General features: G+C 38.5%; 1 protein-coding gene across 5 annotated transcripts in view; it reads left to right on the forward strand.

Moving 5' to 3' along the window:
* The window catches only part of Gria3 (glutamate ionotropic receptor AMPA type subunit 3), a 267,089-nt gene extending 244,370 nt beyond the window's left edge, over nt 1-22,719 (forward strand). For 2 of the 5 annotated variants that reach the window (XM_029533969.1, XM_021188551.2), the window contains 3 exons: nt 12,545-12,659; nt 15,222-15,469; nt 20,454-22,719. In XM_029533969.1, coding sequence (XP_029389829.1) covers nt 12,545-12,659; nt 15,222-15,467 — 361 coding nt within the window. In that variant the 3' untranslated portion in view covers nt 15,468-15,469; nt 20,454-22,719. Of the gene's footprint in view, nt 1-12,544; nt 12,660-15,221; nt 15,481-20,453 lie in introns of all 5 variants that reach the window. The other 3 variants (XM_029533970.1, XM_021188553.2, XM_021188554.2) reach the window with 3 other exon arrangements.
* Nucleotides 22,720-23,654: the final 935 nt, after the last annotated feature.

Below are 23,654 nucleotides of genomic sequence, written 5' to 3' on the forward strand. Positions count from 1 at the left end.
CACACACACACACACACACACAAAACAACAACAACAAAAAAAACCTGGACGGATTTGACCGACCTTTACTTTTCATGAAACGATTTGGTATCACGAAGATCCCAAATGGTTAAACTAGCTTTTTGCTAATTATCACCAACAATCACACTCTTTGTTCCTTTCTTAGTATTGTCTCTGAGTTTTTATTTAGTAACTTTATTGCTAACTTAGAATTTCCAGATTTTTCTGAAATATGGCATGCCAATAGAAAATATTTCAGTAGATCGTAATTGTTTCAAACTTCTTTGGCCATAGTGCTACCTGCCAGGCAACGTGCAAATTACTTTTCTTGGTCATCCCTTCAATTTACCTTTTGCAATAAGCCAACTCCATTCTCAAGTATGAATAATAGTGGGATCAGAGCTGCATTTCCAACAACTGCTTCTTTCGCCTGGGAATTACCAAGGAGCCTGCCTTTATCTTCTTCCTTCTTGCCACCTGCTTTTTTTCTGAAAGTGAGCACAAGAAGGAGCAAGAAACGAACTTGACTGACTGTGTTTCACAACTGCTTCATGGGTACCATTCAACATGAATCCACTCAGAAGGTAGAAATGTGCTGAAACCTCCTTAACTCGGAGTGCTTTTGATTAATAATATGGAATAAACTAGACAAGGACCAGTCTACAAAGTAAATTTATATGACTATGGATGTGGACAAGAGAGTTTTGTTAAGCAAATGAAAAGTTTAGACTAGAATGTCAGTTGAATATTTTCTTGAGAGAACAAATCTTTTTGTTTCAAAGGTTGGAAGCACTCATCACATATAATCATATTCATTATAAATCTACCACTAAAATAGTTCTCATGGGGACCTCTGATAAAGCAATGTTTTATAGCCAGTCTGAATTGCAAAATAGAACTAAAAGGAGAAAATGTCATGCTTCAGGCATATTTTTGTAGTTCAGGATTTGCTTCCCTCATTCTGACAATTCTTCCTCTGTGCTAGTTCAGATCAAGGACATTTTATCCTATTAGTAAAACGGCTTGAGAATTACACTTCCGTATTGACTCTTGTCCCCAATTAACACCACAAAATGACCACTGAATGTACCATCATTGCATGGGGAAAGTGAGATCCACAGGTGGTGCTAACTTTGAGAAGGTCACACAGCCAATGTCATCACACATCTCTTTTGACTTTCAGGTTCACCTCTTCTGAAAGCAAGTTATTGCAACTACCCACCCATGAATGGCATGAATCTGATTGCATGAGCTATGTTTCTATAAGAATCAGGTTCATTCTCAGTCACCTTGGTTACTAGGCAAATGGCATATTTAAGCCATTCTAGCCCTCGGTACTGATTACTAAAAATGACAATAATCACAAAACCTGACATTTATAAGTGCCTCCACCACTTCAAAAACAGTTTTACACCTATTATCTCTGAAACCAGGAAAGGGGGAAAATACTTGTATTACTTATCTCTCTGTCTTGTTCCTATAACCTTTAAATTATAAGTGGGCAATTATGTTAAACTGTTGACTTTTCCCTCTCTAACATGAGACAGCATGCATTCTGAGCATATTCTACAAATTTTACTATGCTATGGAAAGAACAGGAACTTTTCATGTTGTCAAAAATGAGTACACTCTTAAACTAAAGTAATAGATATGCTATTTTCTTTTCTGAATTCAGGGAATTTAGAAAGGGTTTATTAACTGGCGTAGCTCCTGAATAAGACCCATAGGCTAGAACCAAAACACTGTTTGCCTGTACCAATTTCTCAAGTCTAAGCTAATAAGTCTTGGCCAAATTAGACCCGATCTGCCCTGGATGATCTATAAATGTCCAGAGGTAAATCATGGAAACGAAGACTGTTGTTTAAGAATTTTCAACCAACAAATCACCCTATTGTGTTGCTGCTTTATTGTAATATGTGTGAAAATGCAGTAATTAAGAGTCTTGTAGGTTGTTCCAGCTATAAACCTAGATCACTAGAGATTTGAGAGACAGCTGATAAAAGTCTGTCACAGTAAAACAGCAGATAGGGATTTTGCAGAGTTCCTATATAAGGGCATTAAGCTTCTCCCACAGCTATCAGTCCTCTCACAGTTTTACATTCTAGTCCTTCCTAACCTCATTCCCTTAATCTTAAGTAAATGATGCCAGCTCAGTTTTTTTCTATATACCTTTACAAACGACGTGTACCTGGAGTGATGAGACAATACGAAACTTATCCCATCCCAGCCTAGATGTGCATCAATGGATTTAAATAGACTTCTAGTATCTATACTTTTAAAGATGAAAAAAATAAAAGAACAGCACAGATTGCATGCCTTTGAAAACAATGAAATGGAATGTTTAAATGGAAGCGTTCTGATCTCCCTGATGGCAATAAGTCTTGTGCCCAATGTAGGTACCTTCACTTGTAAGGCATAGAAAGTGGTGTAGAATATCAATAAAGAAATGTAGTTGAAACTGAAATATATAAAAACTAGAAGAAAACGATAAGCATCACCACACACATTGAGAAAAATCATGGAGTTTATTTTAATAGGCTCAAAAGCTCCCTGTAATTAAAATTAGTTGTATCTATTTTCATCTGTGTGCTTTTAACATCATACATTTAAAGTTTGTTCTCTTAAGAAATTCAACAGTTTGCTTCCTCTTCCCTATCTCTATCAATCCTTTTTTCTTAGAAAACAATAATCTTATGCATTTGCTTAGCAAGTCTTCCATTCAGAGACAGTAAAAAAAAAAAAAAAAAATGGCACTTCGAGATAGCCTGCTTCCAAATTTCCTCAGACCCATAGTTGGTGCTACCTAAAGGAATGAGACTATAACTGTTTTTCCCACGTGTATAACATGAGATCTTCAGTTTTGTATGTATTTCTCCTCCTGTGTTTGTCTACAATTTTCCTCTCCTATGCCACCATCTCTTAATTGCTTCTCTTCCACACCCAGAATTCTTTGACAATCTTGGGCCTTAGGGAATGGATATGAATCTGCATCTGCCTTTATCTGCAACAAAAGTGGATCTTTTACTGGCAGGAGCCATTCCTAAATGTTGCCACTTTGGATGCCCAGGGTTAAGATGGATCCCAATGACACTTTATTGACACTGTTATGTGTATAGGCAAGAACCATTACAGAACGATGACACTTCCTGGGTCTTAGCAGAAGTTCCTGTGAATCCCCAAGACTGGTTTGGGATCAAGGAGTAGGGTGAGTATACTATACTCTTCATTGGTTTGCATGTTTCTGTGCTGGTACTGCCTCCTGGAAATATGAAGAACCTGACAATTTTTTTCATGGTAGTGACTAAATTTGCTACTTGAACTGATTCAGGTCTTCTTCCCAAGAGCAAATCCTCACTTTCCCACAAATGACTACTTCAAGCAAGGGACCAGTTGTCTTAAGAACTGAACCAGTCCAGTACTGCCAAAACCAATGATTTTGCAAATGATGCTAAAAAAAAGAATAAATTCTACCACTGGGGGAAAAATGTAACCCACAAAGAAAAGACCGTTTAATTATTTCATTCTTTGTCTTAAACACAAGTGACTGTGTGACCTTAGCATAATTCCTATGATTAGGACATAATTGATTCTATATGTTGCTATTCTGATAACATGAATATGTTTCTTATTGACAAACAATAACCAAAATATCCAACACCAGAGCTACAGAAAGAACAGCAGGAGTGAAAAGCAAGAAGGTAAGAATGATGTTACACAGTTGTCAAGAGGAAGGACACTGTTGCCATGGCAAAGATTGAAATGATACATATCTATGCCCTTTCTTCCCCTTGAGAAGAAAATAACCGGGTTTCATTTCATTTGAAGAGGTTGTAGAACCACACTGTCTGAAAGGTAGGACAGCTTTGGAAAAGAAATATGAAATATTTAATGCACCTAAGTTATTTCTGTTAGGGTGGGAGTTGGGGTTGGTGGAACAGGGTGGGGGAAATTTTATAGAGAACAGTTAAAACCCATTCTCTTTTGACTGTTTAGAGAGCGGTATAGCATTTGGCCCTTGGCACATGAGGCTGGTACCCATTAGTCTGAGGTGGCAAAAATGTGGTCAAGTGTTGGATTAACATTTTTATTCATTTTATCTAGCACTAAAATACATCTCAAATATGGATCTAAAGCAGCAGCATACTATATTTTAGTATATACATATTATATATACATATGTGTATACAAACATATATACACAGTGTCTCTATGTATATCAATATACACAGACACTCATAGTAAGACTGCTAGTATTTCCTGTCTAGCATCACTACAAGGAATGCAAGCATGTTGTATGGTTGCTAGAGTGTGTGTTGAAAGAGATTGGTATGTACCTTTGATTTGGCAATCTGTACCAAGTTTGTAAGTTGGATATATAGCTACCATTTCTTGCCATCTTTATTTTAATATAAGCTAAGATTGATTATCTGTAGCCCAAAGACTTATGTGTCCTCAGAAATGTTCATCACTTGAGTTTCTGGCCTCTCTTGGTACTGCTGAAATAAACTAAGTAAATAACACTTATACATGATAAATATCAAAGACATTTGAAGACTTGAACTTCTGATGCATATTAAAATGGAGTTTTTAAAGCTTACTTGAACAACAAGTGGGAGTCCCATTTACAACAGGGTTTTTCACTGAAATATGTCAATTCTTCTTCCACCTTAGTGTCTTCTCTGAATCCCTGCTCTCTGTTGGGAAAAAATGAGTAAGGAATCTTCCCACATAGTTAGGCTGTGTATGTGAAATAATTGTTTTGCTTTTTAGAGACATTAGCCAGAAAGAGGTCTCAGTTTTTGACAGAAATCCATCAGGAAAATTTATGATCTGTAGAATCAAAGTTTCTCTTGTTTTTGAATCTGAGAGGCTATCATATGGAAGCACTGCTGGATTTAACTCCATATCTGGAGTTTACTTCTGAGGCTGCTGTGTGAATACAGATGGTCATCAATACATTTTAGTCATTAGCATTGTTAGGCCCTTAGAAAAAATGGCTCGCAGCTTTCAATTCCTAATGTTATATGCATGCATTATTGAATTTGCTCTTTGCACTTACATTAAATTATGATCCCATTAGCAAGGAGTTAAATAGGTTTGAGCTACATTTGTGAACTACGTGGTTATAAATACTCTCTCAGAGGTGGCTTCTAGCAGCTAAGCACTGCATAACTCTGCAAATCATTGCAGCTTCCTCTGTGAAGATGAGGGTCACTTGAACACTCAGAGTTTAGTAATGCCAACAGTCGAAGGGTATGGAGACAACTCTCAGCGATCCAAAGGCAAAAAGGTTTTAAATGACATAAATCTTATTCTGCACTCCTACATGCAGAAACTCCTGTGAAAAATGGGGAGATAGAACATTTTTAATGACTCCATACACCTGTATATTTTAGGGCATGTTTGGAACTGTCCCAGTCTCTAGTAGTTGGCACAGACAAGTAAATCCCTTCACTACATATATCCAAAGATAACTCGTTAAAAATGAATGCAAAAAGCCACATGCTAAATCCTTCACTCAGCAAGGCTTCTCTCTTTCTTAACTGTCAATTGACTCCAACAAACCTGTGCAGTGATATCTGTGCCTGTCTGCACATACTTCTTATGCAGAGTGATACTATGGCTTCTCCAAGTGAGGCTGGAATGAGACACTAGTGACTGATTACCATGACTACCTGAAGTAGTCTCAGTTTAAAGATGGACAGGAAAACGAGGAATACTGTTCCCTCTCCTCTGGGCTGATGATATTCCAGCCCAGAAAGGCACCAAGCAGCAAGAATCAGTACCTTTAAAACAAGTGTTTAGAAGCAGAATTAGGTGGCAGAAATTTTTCCAGCTTCATTTATGACCATTTCCATTTTCATTGCCTAGATATTATGTTGTCAGAGCAGGTTTCATATTACATTTATAAACTTACCATCCTTGTTCATATATTTCTTTGGCTTCTTTGTGTGATCTTTTCTTTTTCTACAACCTACATATTGACACATATATCCATCCTTCCTAAGGGCACCAGTGAAGATCTTCTGGACTCATTCATTACCCAACCATTTGCTAGTTCAGTATCCCTATTCAGAAACAGAAAGTGAAATCTTTTAGATCAGAGGACACCATCCAGTCTCTCAGATAGATAACACACTACACCATGGCTTTCTATCCAGAGTCATATCCCTAATTTAGACTCCTTTCTTATCCCACCTTGGGTCACCAGATTACCTGTTTTGCCCTATAAGGAGCCTCAGCATCCCCACTTAACTCCATTGAACACAGCATGGCTCCAAGCTGTTTCATTTATTATTCTAAGTACTTGAGGACATCAAAACACTTAACATAAACTTGGCAGTAGTTTTAATCAAAAGGCTTATTTATTTGGGTTTTACAAGAGGAATTCTACATTCACAGAAAAAAAAAAAAAACAATGGTATTCTTATCCTTAAGCTGTGCCCATGTATAAAGTTTACCATTGCGAAGACAACACTGCTTCTTTTTTTTTCTATTTTTTTTTATTATTATTTTCTTTATTTACATTTCAAATGCTATCCCGAAAGTTCCCTATACCCCACCCCTGCCCCTGCTCCCCTACCCACCCACTCCCACTACTTCGCCCTGGCCTTCCCCTGTGCTGGGTCATATAAAGTTTGCAAGACCAAGGGGCCTCTCTTCCCAGTGATGGCCGATTAGACCATCTTCTGCTACATATGCAGCTAGAGACACAAGCTCAGGGGTTACTGGTTAGTTCATATTGTTCCACCTACAGGGTTGCATCCCCTTCAGCTCCTTGGGTACTTTCTCTAGCTCCTCCATTGGGGGCCCTGTGTTCCATCCAATAGCTGACTGTGAGCATCCACTTCTGTGTTTGCCAGGCTTCTTTAAAATGGCTGAATTAGGCAGACCCTGAAATTTGACACCCATCGCCTGGAGGGGTTGTGCTGGACAGTGTGCACAGTGAGTCCTTTGTAGCAGAGTTAGTGTCAGGTGTGGATGGCTGAAACAAGCAAATTTATCATCTAATCATATCTTCTTTGTAAATACAATTCATGCCAGGCTTGCTGGCACATATCTATGGTCTCAGTTCTTGGGAGGTAAAACAGAAAGATGACAAACTCAACGTCAGCCTCAGCTAAATATAAAGGCATTTGTTTTGGAGTCTAATGACCAGAGTTCAATCTCCTGAACCCACATGAAAGTCAAAGGACCTGACCACGCGTGTCAAGGCACACACACACACACACACACACACACACACACACACACACACTTTCAAGAATAAACATTTTCAAAAGAAAATTAATTATCAAAGCATTATACATTATTCCTCCTATATTAAAAGGTAATAAACAAATGGCAACTCCTATCTGTCCTCCACACTCAGGAATGAACATCTTGATACAGGTCATCGTTTTCATGTTGTTTTAGAGACTGTAATTCACATACGACCATGCACACACTCCACATCTGCTTGATAACCTGCCTTAATAATCATTTCTATGACTTCTACGCCATAAAACATTTTCTTCCCCGGAGAACTTTATATTCTTGCCCCAAGCCCCAAACCTTTTTTTTTTTAATTAAAAAAAAAATGGAGAATAGCAAGTTGCTTTCTAAATAGTCTCTATTTCATCATTTCCATGTCTCAGGAAGATTTATTTTTTTAAGACAAAATGAAACAAGAACATGAATACGTTGCTGAAAGTTAACAGTGTGAAATTTTTAAAATGGAATTTTAGAAGTAGGGAAGAAAAACATGGGGCTTGGGAATAATTCCCAGATTCCATCAAATTTTACCAGAAAGCCCTCTAGTTTTCTCCTTTAGCTTGCTGACCAGTGCCTCTCCCTTATGATGGTTCTACTCAGCAAAAAGCTCATAGCAAGCCTTTCAGAGAGTGACTGCTTGGTTAATTTCCATGATAGAAATCTGACCTACTTTATTCAATTCTTTCTGTTCTCTATTGAGGTGAACACAATAAATATTTCTGACTTCTAATTCTCTCAGGTACTCAGTCAAAGGCCTGCAGTAATTGCTCCAGACATTTCCCATGCGAAGCATTGCTGCATCACAATAAAAGGCCTCAGCAGGAATATACGCCCTTGGTAGATTGATAGTTATTTGGAGACTTGGGGTCCCTGAAAAAAATCATTATGAACATCTAAGCCAGAAGAGAAAAAATGAGGAGAGCTACCTACTCTTGTCTGTGTTTCAGTGGCCTATGCATAGTAAAGAGTTCAATTTGCCTTTCAGTCTGCTCTGTGATATGTGGAGGTTTAAGCAAATTGCTTGACCCGCGTGTGCTGCAGTTTCATAATTTATAAAGAGAAGACCATAAATCTGCCTTCTTGGGGTAGCCACTAAACTTAACCAATAATAAAATCGACTAGTATAATTATGTAAAAGAACTAGGCTGAAAATGAGAAGCTAAGAGTTATCTTGAAAATGGTTATTTACTGAGGGAGGGGAATGTCATAAATGAGGCTACAAAAACAGAAGATTGATGCGCATGGTTTAGAAAGAGTCACAAGACACGCACAGAAATAAGGCAAGATGGAGGGTGATGGAGGGAAGAAAGAAAACATCTGAGTTAGGAGAAAAAAAATACCATCCTGACAAAACCATCTAAAATGACCAAATGAATAACTAATTCTCCTTTCTTCATAACACCAGTGTGTGTGTGTTTGTGTGTGTGTGTGTGTGTGTGTGAATGTTTGCATGTGTGGGGGTCAATGTTTGTGTGTATTTGTAAATGTTTGTGTGTGTGCATGTACACATATGCGCATGCATGTGTGTGTGCATGTGTGTGTGTATGCGTGTGTGTAGATACATTCAGTCGACTTGAGTTATGCTTCACAATACATCTAGTAAGACAGAGGAATGGAAAAACCCGTTTTAATTAAAGCATGTTTAATCTACCATTTTGGAAACGTAGTCTATTTCACAGCTACACAGAAAAATGGCAGGAACTTTCTTCTCTTAGTACTTATCCTCACCTTGTTGAGTGGCATTATCTGTGATTTCTGATTACAACTTTTATGTTCCTTGGGTCTGTTACTGCTTGAAATGTTCATTTTTTCCCCTGGTTTCTGTTTTAAACTTCCCAAGAGCACATTGGTTACATCCCAAATTTCATTAACACTCTTTCTTCCTTCCACTCTTTCTTTCTTTCTTACATTTCTTTCTTCTTTCCCTCCTTCCTTCCTTCTTGCTTCCTTCCTTTCTTCCTTTCTAATCAAAGACCAACCTTCTAGTCTATCAGAGTTCTTTACTCTAATCTATCAGAGTATCTCAGAGGACATCTGAACGCTCTAAAGCCAGCTTTCTCAGCCTCAGCACTATTGGCGTATGGAGCCAGATGTTGCATTGTTGAGGAGGCTCTCCTGTAATTATAGGATGTTTATCACCATGCATTGCCTCTGCCCATTGAATGCCTGGATCATTCCCCAGCCCATTTGTGATAACAAAAATGACACCAGGCATTACCAAATGTCATCTAGAGGACAAAAGGCCCTGCCCCTGTCCCCTGCTCAAAAGCTATTACACTAAGATAACCTGCACTGCGAACTAGCTGTTCTGTGAAAGCTACTGGATGGCCCAAGGCAGACATAGACCATTTGTCAGAAAGAGAACATTAAGATGCTGAGATACTAAGTCTGGGCTTAGGCAAGTATCTACAGTTGACAGCCCAGAATAAGCACCTATATCACAACAAAATTCATTCATTATCCAAAGCAATGATTATAAAATGATTTGTTGCAGGACTCTTCGTATTCTTAAAAACTATTGGAAAAATCTAAAACATAATAATTTGTTTCTATGTCGTATCTATTTATATTCATCATGCCTGAAATAGAATTTAAAGGAATATATTCACTGATTTATTTTCAAATTAAAATAGCACATGTTAAGATAAATAATATACTTATATGAAAACAATTCTATTTTCAAAACAAACGTTAGAAAAGTGAAACCAGCATATATTTTTTGCAGATGCCTTAATATGTAGCTTATATTAAAGGATGGGATTATCATTTCTACTTATTCATTCAATTTGTTATGATTTCACAATCAGGTAGCCTCTGAACAGTTTGTATATGATGAAGGAGTAATAGTGAAAAGGGCAGTTTTTACCTTCCATCACTGTAAAAACCTTCGACTTCATGGACCCTCGAATGAAAGGGTTTCAGTGATTCCGCCACGGGTCCTAGGAACACACTTTGAGAAATGCTGCTCTCAACCCACACAGTTTACTTTTATCAATCTATGTCACTTAAATGCTTAGGAATATCTTCTAAACCCAGGGTCTCTAGAGAATGGAACCTTCTATTAACCCCAGTGTGATAACCTTAATCAGGCTGTTCTGTTCCTAAGACCTAATAAAACCAGCAATTCTGAACAAATTGAATGGGGTATTTTTAAGAATGCAGAACCTTAAAGGAAAATGAGGCCTGGTAAGGACACAATCAAAGAGCAGTGAGAAGCGTCTAGACATTTTACAATGAAAAGGGAAGATGTACAGGAAGGATGAATAGGCCCATTGAGCCCAGGTCACCCTTATGATATTCGGAAACATTTTCCCTACATCTCAAGGCGACTTCCACAAGGCTGTGTCTCACACCAGAACCTGGCTCAAAACACAACCCTGGGAGAGTAGTGATGGTGATGTCATAACAAATAATTAAAAAGAGAAAGAAAGAGATAGACAGTGGGGGGTAAAAGAGAAGGCAACTCTGCATTGCTTTCAGGGTCATAGATGCTCTTGCTGACCTTTACAATAATCTAAGACAACTTACACTGCCAATACTATCTTAAGGAGGCTAGAAATTTTGTGTATGCTTTGTTGCAATTCTGGTTAGCACTTGAGAAGCCTAGGCTTTTGATGCTGATGGAAAAAAAAAAACTTGTTTAAAGTATAAAAGGAATTCAATTTCCTTGTAAGACACAGAATGAAGATATTCTGAATGCTATGCTCTACACTAACGAGAGTGTCACCTCCTTGCTACTAAAGGTTTATAGCTTTTCAAATCCCGAGTACCCAGAAATTGCATATTATTTTTAAATGACGATACATATCTCAGAACATCTCAAACGAAGATGGCCCTCTGCCCTCAACTGCAAATGGAAAAAGAAAGAAAAGTGTTTTGGGAGCTGGTATAACAGAGGTCAGATCATTGTGATTATAGGAAATCTTGTCTGTAAGCAGATATGTTAACAGATCCAACTTATCTAAAATAAGCTAAGAAATGTTATAGTGTGTCCATAGTTACATAAAGTTGTGTGACTTCGTCCTTTAAAGCCAGTGGCACTAGACCAACACACACCACACTGGCAATGCTGTTCAGCATGAAAGTGAACAGTTTAGTGCCTCATCATAAAATTAGGTCACCCTATTGATACAACACATTTTTGCCCAAAGTTATTAAAGAGACTTTGTTTCAAATTCAGTAGCTATAGGAAGAACACAGGGTTGTGGTTACTATTTCTATCCAACAGCTGAAGAAATCTCTCAAAGGCAAAAATCTTTGTCCTAGGGCCAGTAGAGTTTCACACATTGTGCCCAATGGCTCCAAATATAATCAGTATATATTAAGTAATAGACAATAAAGAAGTAGTAACATAGCCTCCTGAAGATGAATTAGTCACTTACTTAAAGAGTTTTTATTTTATCAAACTATTCCTCTACAGTCCTATTCAACAACGGCAATGTCAGTTTGCCATTTTACACAATGCTGTACTAACATTACACTTCAAAACACTTTAGTACGCTTTCTGAGCATCTGACTTGATTGCAGACACATCAGAGAGAGGTGCAGCCAGCAACTCAGAAACACCCCATAGGCCTGTTTGTAAGCTGTTGAAAATGCTCCTCATCAAAAATGTCAAGGTCTGCATTGAACTTCTAATGTTAAGAGCAGTGTGTGCATAGGAATTGGAGTGTATGACTGTCGCATGAGAATATGTGCAGAGTTCAGTCCTTTAGGAGATCATTTTCAGCTGGGCAACAGATTTGTCTAATAGGGGACAATTAATTCAAAGGCATGCTGTTTATACAGGAGCTGTTTTCTGTTCAGATTCATCCATTTGTCTTGGTCCACAATAATACAAATGTTTCCCTTTCTGGCCCCATCCCTGTCCCAACCCCCTCCCACACCCATAACTCGCTTTCTGTCTGGAAGTACAAGACACCCGGTTAGATCAAACCTAACACGCCTCTGTCACAAAGTTACTGCAAGCTGCCGCCGACCAGTGTCACTGAAGGGGAAATCCTCCTGACTATACGCACAGCCTATCTGAGGAGTGCCTTTTTTTTTCTATCCTCATTATTTAACAGTGTGTGCCGATTACTCAAAGCGATATGGGCAGGCCCTGGTAAATATAGCGTTGCTGTAGTGTTAACTTTTTATAAGGTAATGCTCAGGTTGCCTGCAGTGTCTAAAATTACTCTGTGGCCAGGGCCCCCTGCTTTATCGCTTTCTATAGTTTTAAAGTAGTTTGAAGCTTGAATAACATAAAATAACATAATATAATGTTATTTATGTTATTTCCCACGTGAAGAACGCCTGTAAACCTTGCAGTATTGAAACTCAGTGAACAAGGCATCTTAGACAAGCTGAAAAACAAATGGTGGTACGATAAGGGGGAATGTGGAGCCAAGGACTCCGGGAGTAAGGTCAGTCGCTGAAGGTCTTTTTGTACTGATTAGCAATCACATTTTGACCCACTGTTTATTTTCTACCCCCAAACGGCTTTCCTTCCCAACACACACGCCCTGCCACAGTGGGACCCCTTCATAACACCAGCACTACAGGACTAAGGAAAACAACAGCCTCCCAGGCCTGTCATGGGACATCAACCCATTGTGGTAGAGATCCATTACGATTAGGGACTCGATCTGGCTCAATGCATTTCCAATGCTGTAGAAGAATGAGCTGTGTTCTAAAGGGGTTTCACTGTAGTTCACATTTCGAAAGTTCAAAGAGAAAATATAACAACAAACCTCAACTCAAAATATATATATATATGAATATATATATAAGATCCAGCTGTGACAGTACTTTATCTTAATCTCTTGCAGTGTCAGAGACTGTCGTTGTAAATACCATTGGTTATTAATATATTATGTCTTTGCCATCAGAAAACAGTCAAACAATAAAGACTGGTCTCTGTAAGCAGAATGATTAGTTCCCTCCCAGCAGCTGTCAATCTCATTAATACTGTCACACTTTTCTCTTACAAAGGTGTCATTTGAATCTCTGTATGTAATACTTTGAAAATGTAGTCGCATGCTCCTTAAGGGTACACATTGTCAGGATTAACATCACATTGATAAGCACGAAACACTCTTCCCTGCCTCCTTCCTGCCCCCCCTTCGCTCCCCCTAAGAAAGTTCTTTTTAGTTTCAATTTTTTGCCTTTTCCTTTTTCTAAACTAATATTGTGGTATCAGTTAATTCATTTCATGAAACGCCACTCATTTCTCCATGCAATGAACCATTTTGCTACTGGGTTTCTACATCCCATATCAGAGAATTTGGTAAAACTTCAACACATGGAACTTAAAACTACTGTTGCTGCTTCAGATCACACAGGTTATGATAAAGGACCTTTTGCCCCATTCAGTGCCATGCACATATACATATACGGTGGCAAAAGGAGGGTTCCAGAAATTGTCCCATTTCTTGATTGACTATGGAATACTCTTGCATATAGCCTAGTGGGCTACCTGAAATTGCCAATGTCCAGTAAGTGAAAGAAGTTCTTACTGTCACCTACCTGTCATTCATTCGAGAAAAGTGACTATATGTAAGGCTGTCATGGACATGAGGCACCCCCACATCCCTCCCTAAATACAATTCAAGTTGGCCTTTTTGTTATAGGTATAGGGTTGGCTCCTATGAAAATAGAATCAGAAGAATGTGGCCATTACAGTATATCAGGACTAGTATGCTGAACCATAGTACGAATGGTCAGCAATAGCCATCATCGGTCCACCATGACATCATTTAAATAAGACGATCAAAATTCACAGGCTTCAAACATTGGGGATTCTCTTCAAGTTCTTTCAGCAGCAAAATGGTTACATTCCCTCTAAAAAGACTACAAAATGCTATTTTATTTTTTTTTCCAAAAAAAGACTCCTGGCCCTTGGTGTATCCTACCTCAAGGTAGGGCTCAAGACACCAATTTTTTTTTTCTTTCCATCGTTCAGCAGTTCAGTTTTTGCCTTTTTATGCAGGCAGATAGCTTAGCCAGGTTTGCTGTTTGACCTGAAAGTCACTGACCGCCTTCCTCAATTTTTCCTCCATCTTAAATAGAAAGCAGATAGGTATAGAATTTTTTTAATTAGTCCTATACTCCCTGGAGTAAAACTTTAAAATAAGCTGAACTCTTTTTTTTTTTTTTTTTTTTTTTTTTGATTTTGGTTTTTGTCGGTTTTTTTTTCTTCTTCTTCTTCTTCTTCAATGGTCTAGAAAATCTTTCTGATTTGTGTGGAGCCAATCTTGGGCACAATGGACCCTCCTGATGGCTCCCTTAAACTTTCAGGAAGATGGAGTGGAGCCAAGGCTTTGTGTTCTCTTGCTCTAGCAGCATGAAGACTTGTTGCCCTGATTTTGAACTCCATGGGGGCAATTTGTCAGTCACTGAAAGGAAAGAAGAGTTAACTCTTTTTACACAACTCCCCCCCAAAACTAAATCCCCACACAAGAATATAAGAGACCTCACTTAATATGTTGAAGATGAATTAAGAAAGTTTGTCACAAGGAAAACAAGGGAGAAAGGGGTACTGTGGGGCAGAGAGGGGAAAGAGTGCTTCAGTTCCCAAAAGAAAAAAATGTTCCATTTGTAGAGATTATGTCACAGCTCAACTCTGGAAAATGGTGTGTGTTTGGGCTGGCAGAGGGATACATTCTGCTTGTGTTTACTCTTTGGTCCCCTGAACAAATGATGTCTTATTTTGGTAGCTGAACACTATTAAACATTTGGAGATACTAAGAATGAAGAAAAAAAAAAGGACATTGAGGTGTGATATTCAAATCAGTCAACAGAAGCACAATCTACCATCTTGCTGGTCATTGCAAAGCCTCAGCCAGTTGCCAGAGTTGAGTCTTAACACTTACACAAATATTTAGTTACTTTACAACTTAGAATTGCCCTATGCTGTTGTGATGTGTTATGATGTCCTCTTGCCTTTGTTTTCCTCAAGAACTAATCGCCTTGTTCATTTTTCTTAGGACAAGACCAGTGCTCTAAGCCTGAGCAATGTGGCAGGCGTGTTCTATATACTTGTCGGAGGTCTGGGGCTGGCCATGATGGTGGCTTTGATAGAATTCTGTTACAAATCACGGGCAGAGTCCAAACGCATGAAACTCACAAAGAACACCCAAAACTTTAAGCCTGCTCCTGCCACCAACACTCAGAATTACGCTACATACAGAGAAGGCTACAACGTGTATGGAACAGAAAGTGTTAAGATCTAGGGGTACGGTTAAGGTCTAGTAAACTAATCAGCCTTACGTTTGTGTGTGTTAACCTTTTTGTTGTTATTCCTTCCTGTTTCTTACTTTGGTTGGATTCTAGCATTGTCTCTTTGCTACTAGTTAGTTATCTTTAAACAATGATTGTGTTCTCCTGTCAGTGGTTGGTGCTTTTCAAAAAGTACAACTGGAATTAAGTTATGGTCTCTGACATGAAAGGAAAAAAAATTCTTAAGCAGTACTGTTCAATGCAAATATATGTAAGTAATATGTGTGACCCACATGAATAACATTTAACTGGTTAGTTACAGAGTTAAAAGTAAAAGAAATGAAGTTAATCTTACTCATGCATTTCACTGAGGTCAAGATACACAAAATAGCATTTCAATTTGTCAATTACACAATAATATTGAAAATGAATGAGATATTTTATGTTCTTTTATTTATACTAATCTTTGAAATTTGGGGTGCTTTTATACTTAGGGAATACCCAAGTGATACTAGCAACATGTCAAATATTTAGTAGCTACATGTGCCCATGGCCCATAGACATTATAAGTCTAGAGAAATCAGATATTCTGGAACTGAGGTTTAAACTAGGAAAAAGAAGCAAGGTCCTGCCACCTCATGTAGGGAAGTCCTTCCATGAAGAAGTAGTGGTTCTTTTAATTAAACAGTGGAAGCATGAAACAAATTTCTTAATTTTGAGTCCCTTTGTTATCCCTTCCTTGGAACTGATGGTGCTCAGGTAAGTAAGGATCTAGGTTACTTGCTGCTGACCAAATCAAAATCAATACTTAGGAAAACCTGACTACCAATAACGCATCTAAATTTAAAGGCAAGCATGGATGAGAATAATGCTTCCATTCTACAACTATATAAAAGGATAAAGGCTTACCACCTTCCAAGTACATTTGCCTTACTGACATGCCTATCAAAAGTAGAACAAAACAATTAGCAACTTCCTATACCTTATTTTAGCTGGTTAACTTTAACCCCACCAGGAAATGTCAATATATTCCAATTTTTACATGTTGACCTTCTTATATATAACCTAATAAATCTTAATTTAGTTAATTTTTAAACATTTTATCCAAATAAATTATTTGTTATTACCATGGAAATAGTATGAAGAAGTTGCTCGTTGTCCTGTTGTCCTATAGACTGCAGCCTTCGGCTACTACACACTCAGTACAATGAACTAACCTGTTAACAAATTGTTTCCACTAATGAATGTTCAACCCATAAGTTCATCTGTCATTAGCACTATTAGCATGTAATCATTTAATGTTCTCATGTGCTAGTGCTTTGAGTTGATGATATAATTCAGTTGGGGGCACATCATTTGGGGTTTTTTTTTGTAGGACAGTACAGGAACAATTGCAATCTAGCATAATTACTGCAAACTCCAAGGAGTTGAAATCCAACTACTAAGTACACCTTAAGAATATATAGCAGTTTTCCATGTTCTGTCACATCTAGTCCATGGGTTGTAATAAAAATCAATCAGGCAGTATTTTCCCTCTGGTACCTAAAACTCAGGCTTGTCTAAAGCAATACAACTAGGTAGTGGCAGATTCAGGCGTAAAGTGCAACCTTTCTTCCTCTTTACTAAACCAGACCTACTTCTTCCTGACTTCTCCATCTACAGACTGAGAGTCTTCAGGAAATTTGAAACCTTAGTTAGATTTTGTCAATTTGACAAGAGATGATTAGTTTATGACACAGCTGTTCATGCAGGCCATCGGATGACTCAATACTTTAGAGCACTTGTTGCTCTTGCAGAGGACCAGTGTTCAGTTCCCAGCACCCACATGGCAGCTCACAACCATCTGTAACTCCAGTTGCAGGAGAGTCAATGCCCTCTTCCACCTCCGTGAGCACTGCATATATGTGGTGCACTTATATTCACACAGACAAAACATGTACAAAAATAATTAATATATATTATTTAAAAAACATCTTGAAAAAGTTCATAGACCCTCCATGTCATACTTCTTATGCATTCCACTCCATATATATATATATATATACATATATATATATATATATATATATATATATATATATATATATATAATGATTAAGAATCATTCTCAAGGAACTACGACTATAGTCCTAGTTCCTTGAGAATGATAGAATGATTCTTTTATAACAGATCAGGGCTCAAAATCATGCAGCCTCCAGATTCTATTCTTCAGATATTCTGTCTAATAATTGTGGCCCTACTCCCCAATTATTATAGCCTCATGGTCTCTTGCTATAAACAGAAAACTGTTTTTCAATCACAAATTATATGATGATATTATGACAATGTGGATCCTAATGCAGATTCTAGAGAAAGTATCAGAGAAGGAAAAGGAAGCAAAAGGTGAAATAACAAAAAAAAGGAGGAAGGAGAGGAATGGAGGGAAGGGGCCAGAAAGAGGAAGAAAAAAGAGAAGGAACGAATGATGGAATTAGGGTATCAATCCTTTAAACAGGTCATGAAGCCTTAAATTGGAGGTCATATTGGATGAGGAGGTCTCAAAACTTAGCCTGCTATAGAAACCTACAGCTTTCAGGCTTTTCTCTAGTCAGTGTGAGTCTGCTATTATAGAACACAATTATGGTTACTTGAGATAAAGTTGCATTTTAATAGAAACCAATACCAACATGGTTATAGGCCAGTTACCCAGTTTCTCAGCAGTCATTTCTGGGATAATAAAGAAACCTAAGAAGAGCCTTTGAGAAAGAAAAACAAACAAACAAACAAACACTTTCCAGCCCGTGCAGCTTCATGTGGTTATGAGACTTAGCCTTCCCCCGCATTCACCTTTGGTTTCCAAACAAGGTCTACAATATCTCTGAGTACCTTCTGATCTCTTATCTAGTCTCTATTTTTTTGTGTTGGCCTAGGTGGTCATGAACTATTCAGGGGCATGCAGGTGCAAAGGTACTCTGAATTTTTGCCTTGTGAGTTTAGAGAACCAGTAATTGACCACGAAATTGACCATTTTAAATCACCTAGAAGTATAAAAATCCAATAAAATGTCTAATGAAAAGGCACCTCAGAAAGGATAAGGAATCTCCCCTCATTTTCTGTGGGTCATAGTTATACCATGATTACTGGCCTCAGGAGAACATATTCCTCAGTTTCAGATTCTGTTTACCATGGATTGGGGAGCAGAAGTTCCTTTGACAACTTGATATCTCTAGTCTTAAGTTACTGACTAGGCATTAGTTGTAACCCCACCTCCATTGCATTCCTTAGCAAGTGATCCAAAATCATTCTCCCTGGGGTTGACAGTCTTAACTGCTTTTAGAAATCTTGAAGTTTCCTCAAGGCTAGTGAAAACTACAGTTAGCTTCTTTGGCTTCTTCAGAAATGTTTTTGAAATCCATCTCATATGCAAGGCCACAATAAGCTCCATTTTTTTCCTCTAGGTCTATACTATTCCATCCTATGAAATACTATTATTTTCCAAGGTATCAAGATTCCTTAAAGAGCGTATATGTAGGTATTCTTTGAGTAGGTGAAAGGTTGAGACAGGAGTTTTCATTATAACCTAGAATGAGCTAAAACCCACAGCAATCCCCCTGTCTCAGCTTGAATAGTGAGATCACAGATGTGAGCCATCAGGCCCAGCTTGCATAGACATTCCTGCTGGAGAGTTTTTTCCTGCTTAAGGGATTTTTGAAGAAGGAACAAAAACTAATTTTATGTCAAGTGGAGAAAATATTTTGAATAACTGAGGGGGTGAAGTTCTTTTTCCTCAGGGGGCTTTTATCTGAGTACTGAAGCTGTTTCCCTTCCCGCCATTTAAGAGCAGGAAACAGTCACTGAGAGGTCAAGTCACTTTCTTAGAGTTATGGGGCCAGATAAGTCTATCCCATTGGCAAGAAGGAAGGAAGAAAGGAAGGAAAGAAAGGATGGAGGGAAGGAGGGAAGGAGAGAGAGAGAAGAGAGGAGAAGGGGAGGGGAGGGCGATGAACAGAGAAAGGAAGAGAAGGAGAGGGAGAGAGGGGGGAGATGGAGAGAGGGAGAGGTCAAGGAAGAGAGAGAGAGACAGACAGACAGACAGACAGACAGACTCTGGACCTGGGAGCATACCAGAGAAGAGCTTTTCCTGCTTTCATGTTAATCTTTTGGCTCTTTGCATTCTCATACATATGTTAATTCTAGGACCAGAGGTAGATAATGATGTCATTCATTCAACTTAAATTCAGGGTTCACTCAAGAGAAAACATGAACGATCTGTTAGTGTACAGGGAAAGGTGGTTGAGAAAGGATGTGAGCCAACAAGAGACAGACTCAGGAGCAAAGTCAAGGCCATGAAAAGGAGGGCATTATTAGCATCCTCTCAATCAGGCCCCTAATTTCAAGGCAAAGCACCTATAGATGCCAAGCTGTTTCATGGGTATCACTGCTTTTGCCTGTTTTCTAGAATGTGCTATCCCTTTAAACTCCCTGTGTTACTTTCAGACTTTAAACACTAAGGTTGAAGGTATTAAGAGAAATGAGCAGTCCCCAGTCAAGGAACAAATAATTTTTTTTCCCTCATGATCAAAATGGATTTGAATTCAGTAAGCCAGACCATTGTGTACCCGCTATCCTAGGTAAACAATCCTTGACCCATCTGCAATCAGAATATACGCTGCAGTGCATTTGTCCTGACTATATTAAAATGTCACTAAAGCTTTCTAATATACCTACACCCTGAGTGATTAAAGTCTTGAGTTAGATTTCCTGCATGTTAATAAAATCCATGCATATGTTAGAAAAACACCCTAATTAATCTATTCCATAGTATCTGCACCCAGTTGAAATTTTTAACCAGACCCATTTCCTATCAAACTGGGGGGGGGGGGGTGGAAGATGGCCCCAGTAATGGCAGTTTAAGAAAACGGTCACTTATTTTTTTTGTCCAGTGTCAACAGAGCCATTAATAAATGTCTTGGTTCCCAATAAAAGTCCATTCACACTGCCATGTCCCCTTGCCTTTGCAGATCCCTTCCCACCAGAAGCACGCAATGAGAGGGAATCACTGAAAACGTGGCTGCTTCAAGGATCCTGAGCCAGATTTCACTCTCCTTGGTGTCGGGCATGACACGAATATTGCTGATGGTGCAATGACCTTTCAATAGGAAAAACTGATTTTTTTTTTCCTTCAGTGCCTTATGGAACACTCTGAGACTTGCGACAATGCAAACCATCATTGAAATCTTTTTGCTTTGCTTGAAAAAAAATTAAAATAAAACCAACAAAAAATGGACATGCAAGATTCCAGTATGCGGAAAAAATCTTATTAAAAACATTAATTCAACAAAAGCCATTCTTTGATACCACTGCACAGTATACGAAACCATGTTCGTTAACACACACACAAACACACACACACACACACACACACACACACACACGCACTTACGTATACACACTCACACATCCAAATTTATTCTAATTCAGCAAAATAGACCCATCTTAGCTAAAAGAAGTAATTCCTCCTGATTTAAAATAAAAGAAATCTGTCTCCCAGTGTTCGGGCAGACAGACTGGCATTTCTTCTAGGATCTGCTGATCAGATGTTTTTGGTATTTCCTGTTGGTGGTGATGTTCTGGGCACCCTATTTCCTTTTGATGTTGCTGAATTGTGTAAATCTTTAGAATGTAAATGTGACACTTAAGAAAATTCAAATGCTTTGGGAAAGAGACTGAATGGTGACTTAGTGTTCTTGCAATGGTTTTGTGAAAAAAAATGTTTGGAGAACTCCCCCCCATAGTGGAGGAGAAGGGATTAATAGAGCCTTTGAAATTGACTTCTGTGTGTAGCATGGGGCAGGGCACTATCAGGCATACCTCTCGGTGCTTTCCTAAAAGGGATCCCGGAGCTTTCCAAGAAGCCTGGAATTACAGCTCACAGATCTGTTTTTCTTGCTTCAGTGTGCATTTTAAGTCAATAGAGCTGAGTAGTTGAATAGTAAGCATTGAGGTGAGGGAAGTGCTGCCTAGTCTCCCAGATGTGATTGGAATATCTTTCTCAGAAACAACACTGTGTTTAGCTCTGCTTTCTCTGCTAAGTATGCCTTTTAAGTGTACAACACGGACACAGAACCGTGTTGCAAGGCAGGCCAGTGGGTTCAGACCACAGTTCTCAATCTGACTTTACTCTTGCTAGGTCTGTTTTACCAGCTGTTGCCTGTTACCGCCTGCCTGTGGCTCTCCGTCAGACTGCATGTGTCCTTTTCTAGTTTGCAAAGACTAAGATGCATTCCTAAACCTATTGCTAACCTGAGGGACCTAAGCATCACTCCCAGGTCCTTGCTTGGAGCAGTTTCTCTACTGACTCACTGAAGATCGCCCCACTGCTCCATGGGCTCTCAAGTAACTAATTGCAAACCTGCTGTTGATCTCATCAGACCAGTCAGAGGAAATAGTCTCCGCTCACTAATTACCTCCTATATAACGATGTATGCTTTCTGTAGTTCAGTAGTATGCTCTCATCAGTAACGTGCATTGGAAAGTTTCCAGACTGTACAAATTAGGAGCCCACCTTCATTTCCCAAGTGTGACCCTTAGATGCTTAGTTGACTCGCACATATTTGCTCTCATCTTTAGAAAAGAAAGGAAGAGGTCTCGTTCCAATGAAACATTTCTAGAAAGGTGTAATATAAACTTTCATTCCAGAAAGTGTGTCATAAGCAAATAACTCACCTGTCAGATTTTAAATGGTATTGATCACAAAAGAAAGCTGTTGTGTTTTGTTTTGTTTTGTTTTCATGAAACTGTGATTTTTCAACTTATGAATGCTATGTCCCAGTGCGGGAAGCTAACGCTGTGTGAATATCAACTTGTATAAAACAAACCAACTGACCTATACACAAACATTTTTCATAGGCACTGTATAAAGAGAAATGTATGTTTATTGACTCAAATCAGTTTTTCAGAGAGGAAACTTTACTGAGATTAAGAAGCGGGTAAATTGGTTTGTTATTTAAAAAAAAAAACTTGCATGTTTAAAAAAATGTTGATTGCTTCAAATTTCTGCTATTAACTTCAAGCTATGGGAGTTTGGCGGTAGTCAATTGAGGATTTTTTTTCCAATTCTTTTCTTTTCGTTGTTAAAGCTGTACTTCAGTGAACAGAAAAATTGCCAAGCAAACTAATGGCCGTAAAAGTGTAAATTGCATGTGTGGGCATAATGACCAAACCTCATTGCCATGAGGTATGTACAAAGTTTTAATACATTTTGTAAATAAAATTGTAAAGAAAGCATTCTGTCTCTGCACTTTGACTAGCTGCTTGCTGTATACTGGACTCAGATGCCAAGAAGTCATTATTCACTAATTAACTTCTCATCTGAAGCTCAGCCAGTGCTCTAACAGCCTCCTCGCTATGAGAGGAGTGGGTTTCTCCCCATCCCAACTGCAAATCAGTCAGGCCTCAGACTCAGGGCCCCTCAGCTACACTGAGACATCCTCCCACATTTTCTCTTAGTTTGACTTGAAGGCCTTCCACTTGCCTTCTTTGCCCCAGCCAGCATCCTTTAGGATTTTTCCCCCTCCCCCACTGGAAACCCTTTGAATTGAATTGAATATAATTGAATAATCAAGAGTCGCCAATTTAGTATTGGTGGGTAAAGAAAGAATGCAGTGGACTATACTGGTCAAGCCTGGTTTGTAGTTTCTGAACATGGACTACGACTTCATGTAACAAATGAAAGCCAGTTAAAGACAGAGCAGGTCTATCTGGTTGTCACCCTAGAAAACAGGGGCTGCTGGCAGAAGGAAAAGAGGGCTATTTTTTTTTTTGAAGAAAGAACAATCCAAGAAAGATGCTGAAGAGATAAATGTAGAGAGAATTAGGGAACCGGTAATACAAATTCTTGCAAAGGAAGAAAAATAGAAACAGGAAAAGAAGACTCTCAAAAAAGGGTGGTCTAATCATGCTGTGGACAACTTGGCCTTATAGACTCCAGAATAATTACTACTGCTTTCCTTTTTCTCTGAAATGCTGATTATGTTATATGACTAATGCTTTTTTAAAAGATTTATTTATTTGTATTTTATGCGTATGAATGGGTTTTTTTTGCCTGCATATGCTCAGTATGCACATGCCTGATGCCTCAGAAACCAGAAGAAGTATTGGACCCCCCCCCCCCTAGAACTGGTTTATAAACAATTGTGTTCCACCAGGTAGGTGTGAGCAAC

Source organism: Mus pahari, chromosome X (genome assembly GCF_900095145.1).
Source record: "Mus pahari chromosome X, PAHARI_EIJ_v1.1, whole genome shotgun sequence".
Lineage (NCBI taxonomy): Eukaryota > Metazoa > Chordata > Mammalia > Rodentia > Muridae > Mus > Mus pahari.